Source organism: Sinocyclocheilus rhinocerous, unplaced genomic scaffold, assembly GCF_001515625.1.
Source record: "Sinocyclocheilus rhinocerous isolate Xijiao unplaced genomic scaffold, SAMN03320098_v1.1 scaffold652, whole genome shotgun sequence".
Taxonomy (NCBI): domain Eukaryota; kingdom Metazoa; phylum Chordata; class Actinopteri; order Cypriniformes; family Cyprinidae; genus Sinocyclocheilus; species Sinocyclocheilus rhinocerous.
In genome coordinates, this window is record NW_015642060.1 from 210,069 (window position 1) to 221,611 (window position 11,543).

Consider the following 11,543-nt stretch of genomic DNA (forward strand, 5'->3'; position numbering starts at 1 on the left):
ATTCCAGATTTTCAAACAGTTGTATCTCGGCCAAATATTGTCCTATCCTAACAAACCATACATCAATGCAAAGCAATTGCAATTTCACAAAATTGACCCATATGACTGGTTTTGTGGTCCATCCAGGGTCACATAAAAAACAAACAAAACAAAAAAACTGTATTGTGTACTGCTTTAGGTTAACTGAGACTTGTCATAGCACTTACATATTATTTCTCTTTTGTTGATTATTATCATCCTCATTTATTAGTCGCTTTGAATAAAAACCATGATAAAAACGTCTGTGCTAAATGACTAAATGTAAATGTAATAATGTTCTTGTTTTTAATTTAATATTATTTATAATAAATAATTATTTATTGTTCTATTGTTTTATTATTAATATTATTATTCAATTATTGTTCATATTAATTCTAATTAATTGTATATTTATGGGGGTTTTTTAACCCATGAAATTAAAACTAAAATATAAATTAAAAATTGAATTAAAAAAAAAATGAAATTAAAAATTAGACAAGCATCAGACAGAGGAGCATGACTTGAGCGACAGATTATCGTGAGCGGTGACCCGGATGTAGCGGCGCTCTACCTCCACTCATCTGATCCTCGTTTATCAGCGAAAGGCGGTCGAGATGGATGTTGTCAAACAGGTAGGGCTTTCAATCACAGCTATTCACCGAATCAATTCTGCAATGTACTGCAAACTCATCACACATGGCAGAGTTTGATAAAGAATATCTCTTTGGGTTTGAGACTTTAGTCTTTGCAACTTCAGGGATCTTATCTATGCACAATCAGCTTGTAACACTACAAAGAGAAAGGAAAACTTGAAATCGCATCATATGACCCCTTTAACATACGTGCTTGTCAGTACATTAAGCTAAACATATTTCAAAGATAATATAAATAATTATGACATTACATATAAGGATAGTCCTACTTAAGTGGTTCAGAAAGCCACTCTATTGTAGTTAATGTAGTTTAAATACAACTTTACTTGCAGTTAACATGCATTTAAGTGCCTGAAAACATCAGTTCACACTGAAGTATATATACAGTAAGTACTCTTTTTAAAAGTGTGCTAAAGTGTACTCATTTTTCACATACCAGGTTTGGTGTTTTGTAAAGCTGTAATTTTTGTTGCTGATATTATTTACGTGTTTATTTTTTAGCTGGTCTCCACTGGGCAGTTCACAGTCATCAAACAGCCATTAGGGTTCATTAAAATCTTACAATGGGTGAGTAACTAAAGACCTTGCAAGGTGTTGTTTTTAATCTTGCTATTTTTTTTTAAAACATAATGCCTTTTTCTTTCCTTTATATTATTTCCTTCTACAAAACTGCAGAATATCTTAGGTTTGCAACTTTGAAAAACTGTAATTTTACTGAAAGCACTGGTATTATTTTCTTACAAGAATTGCAAATCTAGTTAATCTCAATAATAGCTGGCGGTAAACAAAACACACATGCATGGTATTGTTCACAGCTGGAGTGGTAGGCTGTGAACGGTCACTGCTGCTTACGTAACCCACGCTTGGAGAGGAACCTGAAGCTAGTTTACAGTCAAGAGATCTACGAAATCAAAGCTGTCTTATGAATCATCTACAATTCTAACCTGTGAGCTTGCAAACAAGTGTGTGTGTGCATGTTTGAAGTTGTAAAATACATATTTTACATTAATAATTTAATACACTATTGATACATTAATAATTTAATTACAATAATTGAATTCAGTTACATTTTTAAAAAAATTTTTCCTGAAATTCTGCTGTATTAAAACATTAGGCTGATATACTGGGTCCTTCTGACACAGCACTTTGGTTCGCTGTGATATGCCATGTGTTTATGGCCAGTTCTGTCTAATTTTCTATTTAAAGCTTCCTACAACAATTAATTGCTCAGAATTAGACCGACATTTAGAGACCAGAGCTGGCATGAATCCTCAGTAAACATATGGTCTTGGTTCTTTCCAGCAAAACTTTGTCAAAATTGCAGAATGATGCCAAAGTCTGCGGTTGAAATGAGGCTTTATTGTATAAATATGGTTTGGATGCATTCACAAATTCAACCCACATTGATTGAGCTACTGTTATTTAAAAATTGAAAAAATAAACTGAATAGTTTAAACAGATTTAATATCTTAATATACAATAATAGACATTTTTATATGATGACAACATAACAGTGATCTAAATGTTTTTAACTTATTTCTGACTTCAGTATAAACTAGAGCCAATAAATGCAGCACAGTGCTTTAGGGCATTTTCATGCCTCTATAAATTGTTAGGATCACAATAGAAAAAAAAAACGGAATTTTAGTTACATCATTCATTATTCTTTCTCTCATTTATTCCTTACAGTTGAAAATCCTAAAGGAAGGATCCTTTAGGACTCCTCTCCTCATTTGGAACCAATCCTACATGATCATAATGTCAATTTTCTTATAGGATAGGCCTGGGTGATAAAACAGTATCGATATTTATCGACGGTACACCTTCTTCGATAACGATATGTAAAAAGTTTGATATAGCGCACGATATAGGCACGTGCTATGAGTGACGCAGACCGCACACACAAACACGAACACATGCTGAAATGAGTGCTGTGCCTGCCTGTGATGAGGAGATTGTGAATAAAGAATGAATATTAGTCGAATTTAAAATAGTGTGTAAAGAATAGAATTCGAATAGAGAGTTCTAGAGTTAGAGGGTCAAGTAAAGATGGAAGAGATGTGTTTTTAGCCGATTCTTGAAGATGGTTAAGGACTCAGCTGCTCAGATTGAGTTGGGCAGGTCATTCCACCAGGAGGGAACAGTTAATGTAAAAGTCTGTGAAAGTGATTTTGTGCTTCTTTGGGATGAACAATAAAGCGCCGTTCACTTGCAGAACGCAAGCTTCTAGAGGGCACATAACTCTGAAGTAATGAATTTAGGTAAAGGGGTGCAGAGCCAGTGGTGGTTTTGTAGGCAAACATCAATGCCTTGAATTTTATGCGAGCAGCTATTAGCCAGTGCAAATTAATGAACAGAGTTGTGACGTGCATTATATCATTAAATATATCATTTAAATATTCAAAATTGGGTTAAGTAAGATTTTTAAAAGCAAGGATAAGATTTTTAAGATTTTTATTCAGCAAGGATACATTAAAATTGTTCAAGAGTGACAGTGAAGACTTTTATAATGTTACAAAATATTTCTATTTCAGATAAATGCTGCTCTTTTGAAAATTCTCTTCATCAAAAATTCTAAAATATCAATAATTTCCACTAAAGTATTAAGCAGCACAACTGTTTTCAACATTGATAATAATAAATGTGTCAAATCTGCATATTAGAATGATTTCTGAAGATTATGTGACTCTAAAGACTGGAGTAATGATGCTGAAAATTCAGCTTTGATCACAGAAATAAAACTTTTACTTTACTTTAGAACTTTAACTTTATACATTAACTTTTATATATTAACAAATTGAAAACAGTTAATTTAAATTGTTATAATATTTCACATTATTATTCTTTTTACTGTATTTTTGATCAAATAAACGAAGCCTTGGTGAGCATAAGAGACTTCTTTTAAAAACATTAAAAATCATTATTTACACCTAATTTTTGATGGATAGTGTGTAACATTTTGAATAGTTAACATTTCTTATCCAGCTTGCATTGTGCAAAGCTAATAGGCTTATCATCCAGTTCAGCAGTTGAAAATGGCTTCATATTTTTGTGAAAATCATGATACAATTTTCCAGGATTCTTTGATGAATATAAAGTTCAAAAGAACAGCATTTATTTGAAATATTATTCTTTTCTAACACTATAAATGTCTTTACTGCCACTTTTGATGATTTAATGCACCCTTGTTAAATAGAAGTTTTCATTTATTTTTTTGTTTGTTTTTTCAAATGGTACATTTTTTTAAATGGTATTGAATCACAGTTCCACAAAAAATGAAGCAGCACAACTGTTTTCAGTTTCTTTAGCAGCAAATCAGTATATTAGAAAGATTTCTGAAGGATCATGTGACACTGGAGTAATGATGCAGAAAATTCAGCATTTGCAGCCATATACATATACACTGTATATAGAGTAAATATGGAAATATTTTCCATACATATATAATTTTGCCATCTTTGCTTCATGGAACATTTTTGGAGTCTGAGCCCATAATGCAGTGTGACTGATACTGCATTATTGTAATTATAGAAAAGGAAAAAAAGCCCTTCCAAAAATTGGCCACTAGTAAAACGTAACTATAATATTACTTTTTTTGTGTGATTTATACTGTATGTTGCTTGTTAAAATACAGTGAAATGTATTTTAGTTCACGGGGGGGTTGGGGGGTTGCTGATATGCTTTGAGGTCAAATAAAGATGTATAAAATGTTCTACTAATACTTTTATATAAAAATGTTTTTAAATCATATGCTTACAATGCCAAGATAAGGCAATTAAATAAAATAAACAATTAAATAAAAGTGTAATTGACAGTAGTCAACCAGGGCTCCAGACTGCAACTAAATGGATATTTTTCTAAAACTTGTAATATTATTAGTATAATGTGCATATATATATATATATTTGGGGGTTGTGCTCAGATTGTCACATATGTACGTAGGGGGGGCCCTGAGGAAAAAAGGTTGGGAGCCGCTGATTATTGTACATGAGCATCTGTTTCATGCTAGTTGCCTTTCTGCACACTTATTCAGAATAACCGACTCTCTCTTCTTCTCCTCCTCAGTTCTTTGCCATCTTTGCGTTCTCCACCTGCGGCGGTTACTCTGGACTGTTTCGTATGAGCGTGGAGTGTCAGAACCGCTCAGAGAGTGACCTGAGCATTGAGGTTGAGTTTGGCTACCCGTTCAGGTCAGTGTCCCACTGCCATTCCCGTCCAGCTAGATCACGGCACAGCAGACATCATGTATCATTTTTATAAAACTTTTTGTTTTTGGGAAAACTTGTATCTGAGTTGTAAATCATGCTTTTTTTTTTTAAGTCATGGAACAGTTTAATATGTTACTATAGACATTGCCCTACCCCGCTCATATGGTATTAATTTTATTTGTGCAGATCTTAAAAACGATGAATGTTCCAGATGAATGTGAGTCGATTCAGGCCGTTTTGTAAACCCACTTGGCTGAAAAAAAGAAGAAGAAAAAAAGAATTAAAAGAATTAGAACTGAAAAAAAAAGAATTAATTTACAAATGATAGCCTTCATCAGAAACACAGGACATACACATACTGTAATAACTGCAGAAATATTGGCAGGGAAAACTGTCATGCTGTACATCTGAAGGCGCCACTGCTTCACAAGGGTTTAAAGTGTCTTAAAAAGTCTTTAATGTTAATGTTTTAAACTTACTCTAGTGAATTAACTTGAATCTGGTCAAGGGAATGTAACTGCTGACAGACATTTACCAAGTGATTTTCTCCACAGACTGCACCAGGTATGGTTTGATGCTCCTACGTGTAAAGGGCCGGAGCCTGAACGTCTGTTTCTGGTGGGAAACAACTCTTCCTCTGCTGAGTTCTTTGTCACCATCGGTGTCTTTTCCTTCCTTTATTCAATGGCAGCCATTTCTGTGTACATCTTCCTCCTGGAGAAATACCGCGAGGGAAACAGAGGAGCTCAGGCTGTGAGTCTTGCAGTCTTCTTGCTGTAAACTATTTAGTAACATTTTACAATGTCCTGTTAGTTAATGTTAACAATACATATGCTACAATTGCTATTGATATTTCTTAATGTTATTTATTGAAGTTAATTGTTAGTTCATGTTAGCTCAGGTCCATGACAGGAATAGTTGAAAATGAAAAGGTGCCCAATCGCAAGCCATTCAAGATGTACATGAGTTTATTTCTTCATCACAGATTTGTAGAAATGTATCATTACTTCACTTGCTCTGCAGTGAATGGGTGCCGTCAGAATGAGAGTCCAAACAGCTGATAAAAACATCACAATAATACACAAGTAATCCACACCACTCCAGTCCATCACTTAACATCTTGAGAAGCCAAAAGCTTTGTAAGTGTAAGAAACAAATCCATCATTTAATGGGTTTTCCTGTATTAATCCATAATATTGCTGAGTTCTATGAATCAGGAGAGAAATCTACACAGATCAAGCACCATTTACAAACGAAAAGAAAACAGCAAAAGCAGCTCTAAACAAATGTGTCTGTGGATTTTGATGTGAGAGGACAACAGGAGATGGACTTTTTCACTGGAGGAAGTGTTGTTATGGATTATGGACTTGTATTTTAGCCAGAAGTAAAAAGTTAAAAATATTTTAATGATGGATTTGTTTCTTGCAACCATGCAGTTTTTGGCTTCTCAAGATGTTAATTACTGGACTGGAGTGGTGTGGATTACTTGTGGATTATTGTGATGTTTTTATCAGCTGTTTGGTCTCTCATTCTGACGGCACCCATTCACTGCAGAGCATCCATTGGCGAGCAAGTAGTTAACTAATGTTAACGAATGGAACCTTATAGTAAGGTGTTACCAACAATTGTAATAACCCATGATATTTCTTTTTGATATGTCAAAATATATAATGTTATGAGACTGAAGATGAGTGCAAAATATCTAACAGCCTTAACTAACAAATGTCACTGGATCCACTAGATTATTTAGTCAGTATTCTTACATTTGTGCCAAGCATAATATTCCTATAATAAACTGATCACTATGACTATTCTCCATATTATGGGAAAACTATTGAGAACTGTTGAGCTTGATGAAAGTGCAACCATAGTGAAAGACTGTAAGAAAAGCTTACTCCTGCTGGAGCCATGAGGTTAAAAAAATGTCTTTCTCTTTACATATTATGTCAGAAAGATTATTTTTAACAGGGGAAATGTCACAGCATATCAGGATGGCAGTGAAAGCATAATATTTAATTATTTCAATATTATATAACCCATTAAAATATGTATTCCAGTGGAAAAAATAATAATTATGAACTTACAAAATCTGAATTATAGTTGTGTTTTGTCATTCTACAGGATTTTGTGGTGACAGCTATTTTTACCTTTATGTGGTTGGTGAGTTCATCGGCGTGGGCCAAAGGTCTCTCGGATGTGAAGAGGGCCACTGACCCTGATGAGGTCATTAACCTCATCCCTGCGTGTGACCGCGAGGAAAACCGCTGCAAAGAAATCTATGAGCCCGTGATGTCCGGCCTAAACACTTCTGTGGTGGGTACAGAGAGTTTAACACTGTCATTATGCACAAATATTAAATGTGTTCCTAGAATTTGACGATGACACATGTGGGCAGTTGAGACAGGTTCAGCATTATGCAAATGAGGAATGACAAGCTGATGTGACTCCTGGATGATATCATGCACTGATAATTATGCTGCATTATGCACTGCTGTATACAAACCCAGCCAGAATGTTACTGAACTTCAGCATTGAAATGTGGTTGAAATAATGAAAGCTGGGTTTTGTTTCCAGTTAACAACATTTCATGCTAAATAATTCATCCATGTTAGAAATACTTTGAAACAACCTTTGTTCATTCAGTTTGCTAAATTTAACAGTGATCGGTATTGTTATTGTTAATGAAAACTAAAACCATTTAAAATTGTTAACGTTTATTGAAATAAAGCGGAAATATATTTGAAATATTAAAATGAAAAACTTTTGAAAACTAAAAAAATTCAAAGTTAAAACTAAACTAATAAAAAATATAAATTAAAGCTAAATTATATATTTAAAAATAACTCATATAAAATGACAAAAGCACATAACAAATTACTAAAATTTAAACTAAAATCACATTTTAAACTGAAAATATAGAAATGATAAAAAATATTATTAATAACTACTATAATAGTATATACAGCGGGTAAAATAAGTATTGAACACGTCACCATTTTTCTCAGTAAATATATTTCTAAAGATGCTGTTGACTTGAAATTTTCACCAGATGTCGGTAACAATACAAGTAATCCATACATACAAAGAAAACAAAACAAATAAGCTCAGAAATTAAGTTCTGTGTAATAAAGTTGAATGACACAGAGAAAAAGTATTGAAAACATGAAGAAAGTGAGGTGCAAAAGGGCATGAAAAGCCAAGACACCAGCTGAAATCTATCAGTAATTAGAAAGCAATCCTGCAACTAGTCAGTGGAAATTAATATTAGCTGCTTCAGTCCCAAAACCTACAGTACCAGGATGATGAAGATGAAACAAGGGTGGACATTTCGTTACTTGGGTTGTTACCGACATCTGGTGAAAGTTTCATGTCAACAGCATCTTTAGAAATATATTTACTGAGAAAAATGGTGACGTGTTCAATACTTATTTTACCCGCTGTATATAATACACCTTTGATTCAACTTTGATTCATGATGTTGATTCATCTGTAAATAAACTTTTACATTCAAGATAGGAAAGTTTTTCCCTCCACAATGTTCATTTTTAATGGCAAGAAAACAAATTTGTTGTCAAAATAGAACTAAGAATGATGTTGTAACATCCAGTGTGAACCGCACATGTTTAGTCTAGTGAAACGGTCAGTAGCTTCATCAGGTGAAGCAGGGTGAAGATGTATTTGGGTAGACAAATGAATGCATATGTGCAAGTAAGCATTTGGCTGATATGTCTGATTCCCGCAGGCGTTTGGCTTCTGTAATGTGGTGCTGTGGGCAGGGAACCTGTGGTTCGTCTTCAAGGAAACCGGTTGGCTTGCATCCTTTGCTGGCACTTACATGCCGTCAGGAGAGAAGCAGCCAGCACCAGACTCCATCGGCCAGGGTGGGCATTACAGTCACAGTACAAGATTTTAATGTCTGGATTAAAGGGTTCGTTCACCCAAAAATGAAAATTCTGTCATTAATTGAACTATCACTTTAAGCTTAAATACGGGGCCATTAAGATATTTCTGTGGTGTTATATTTATGATAGTCACAACTTAACACTATATTCTCCTTTAAATGTATTTTTCTAGGCTATGGGCAAGAAGGTTATGGCCAGGAACCTTACGCCAGCTCTCAGGGCGGGTACCAGCCCGACTACGGCCAGCAGGGCGGTGGATATGAAGGCGGAGGCTATAATCAGTATGGTCAGGGTGAGCCCACCTCCTTCTCCAATGAGATGTGAGCTCCAGCTCTGCACTGGTGAGTGAACAAGCCCTGAACCTGAACATGACACACATAACATTCTGTGGTCCAAACATCTGTGCCCACTACTGAAAATCCATGCAAGATTATTTTTAGACTATAATACCTTTTTTTTTCTAACTTGTATATCTTTTGTAACATTATAAAAGTCTTTACTGCTACTTTTTGATCCGTTTAATGCATCTTACTGCCTTTAAAACATTTTACTGACCACAAGCATTTGAATGACAGTGTATATATTTGTGATTTGTGTCCATTTACAATGTTAGGTTAGGTTTCTTGCACCAAAAAGCCCTTCATAATTTTGTTTCGACCAAAACTTTGTTATTGTTGTTGTTTTGCTGTTGCAAATCTCCAGCATGCTGAAACTATATTGTGCACAGTACACATGCTGCATGCTGCAAAAATATACTGTTGTTTGAACTTTTTTATGCATTTTCATGAATGAAAATTGTAAACATTTAAACATCTGTCTATTTTACAGATCACAGCACAGCATGGGTCATGTGATCAGCATGCATGGAAACTACTAGCTACTGTATGTTTCCTCTCTCTTCAGTCTTTCTGTATGAGCAAATGGGTTTAAAGGGAAGGGGTGGGTGAGGGCTAAAGCACATTGAAGAAATCTTAGCAGGGTTGTTACTAAATTATAGCTAAAGGAAAATGCTTTGGACCCAGGAGGAGGTGAGACCCTCGTTTCAACATGAAGTCTATCACATCAAATCCAGCGGGAGATTATCCATCCTATTATGATAAGCAAAAACTTGAATATGCTACCAAAAAAAAAATGAATGAAACCTATGTTACATACGGGGAGCCGTTTGAATGAATTATATATGAATTATAGTCATATACTGAATGTGTTTGTCTGTGTGGTGTAAATATGAATTATATTTAAATAGATATACCGTATTGTGAATTTAACTGTTGCTTTTTTTGATTTCACTTGTAGTCTCCACATTTGTTTTGTTTTTATTTATTGTAGTGGTGTTGTTTCTACACCACCTTCATCATTCAACCCACAGAACTGACCTTAAACCTCTTACTGTGTGTTTTTCTTTTTTATTTGTGTGAAACTTTCTTTTAAGGTTCGTGAGAACACAAAGATTAAATAGTGTAACAGTAATGTGTCAATCTCTACTAAAAGTGTTAACAAAAGTCAGTAGTTTTAGATAAAACTGGTATAGGGAGAGAAACTGAGGAACACTGGAAAAACTAAAGAACAAAGCGAAACAGGAAGTACAGGTGAACAAGCACAAGATTTATTTCCTTTTACGCGTTGGTTAAATGTCCAAACCTTTCTGCTCTAAAGCACATATGTGTTATTGATGCTATAAAGTTCATTTCCATGTGTTTTTGGCTTTTTGTTCAGACTGAAATGTGTGTTTCGATGCCGTCTCTGTCTGTACATGAAGGTCCATGTAGCTTTCTTTCTCTCCCTCGTTGTATGATCTGATATTGCAAAATAAAATCATGTTAGAGAATGACGAGTGATGACATTAATGCTCCAGTGTGCTTGTTTTTCATTGAACACGTGGTTTTCAGAAATTCTAATATCCAACCATTTTAAAAAGCATTTACATGTGGATCGATTGTAATTTCACTATGGGATTAGAGGGGAGTTACAGGAATAATGGGAAGGTTTGGTTAAAGGGGTCCTATTATGCTCTTTTACAAAGTCTTGATTTTGTTTTGGGGGTGTACTAGAACAGGCTCTCATACTAGGTTGTTCGAAAAACACATTATTTTTCACATATTTTACATTATTACAAGACCTCTCTCCCCAGTCTGGCATGAACGACTTTGAGCTTTGTAACTTTGCAGATCTTTTTTATGCTCAAACAGCAACATTACGACCAACTAAAGTTGAAAAAGTGAAAAAGCATAATAGGACCCCTTTAAAATGACAGACAGATAGACAGACATGCCTTTTAAGACCAGAAGAGGGAGACATTTAGTAAATTATGTGACTGTTAGAACTAAATATGCCAAATAAAATACATAAATACAAATGAAAAGATTATTCTAAGATATTAGAAATTAAATCTACATTTACATATTTACAATCAAGAAACTAAAGAAAAAGAAAAAGTAAATAAATCTTGTTTATTAATGCAGTTATTGAGCACCTTGATTGTTTTTCTTGTAAAGTACTCCCCTTTAGAAATTTTGGGTCAGTTATTTTAATTAATCAATTTATTTATTTTTAAAGAAATTAATGCTTTTATTTAGCAAGAACAAATTCAACTGGGCAAACGTGACAGTAAAGAACATTTATCACAATTTTCACATTAATATTAAGCTGCAAAACTGTTTTCAGCATTGATGATAAATGTTTATTGAGCAGCAAATCAGCATATTAGAATGACTTCTGAAGGATCATGTTAATGATGCTGAAAAATCAGCTTTGATCACAAG

General features: G+C 34.1%; 1 protein-coding gene across 1 annotated transcript; it reads left to right on the forward strand.

The window, feature by feature from the left end:
* The first annotated feature begins 613 nt into the window (after window positions 1–613).
* LOC107755600 (synaptophysin-like) lies at window positions 614–9,965 on the forward strand. The gene is made up of 8 exons (XM_016572488.1): window positions 614–650; window positions 1,173–1,238; window positions 4,737–4,861; window positions 5,434–5,632; window positions 7,001–7,192; window positions 8,622–8,760; window positions 8,954–9,122; window positions 9,610–9,965. The coding sequence occupies exons 1-7, from the start codon at window positions 633–635 to the stop codon at window positions 9,103–9,105; spliced, it is 891 nt and encodes a 296-aa protein (XP_016427974.1). The 5' UTR covers window positions 614–632; the 3' UTR covers window positions 9,106–9,122; window positions 9,610–9,965.
* Window positions 9,966–11,543: the final 1,578 nt, after the last annotated feature.

Excerpts from the sequence above, each read along its gene's own strand:
- LOC107755600 (XM_016572488.1), top strand. Across the intron at positions 4,862-5,433 it reads GAGTTTGGCTACCCGTTCAG|ACTGCACCAGGTATGGTTTG; the intron begins GTCAGTGTCCCA and ends TTTTCTCCACAG. Across the intron at positions 7,193-8,621 it reads CCGGCCTAAACACTTCTGTG|GCGTTTGGCTTCTGTAATGT; the intron begins GTGGGTACAGAG and ends TGATTCCCGCAG.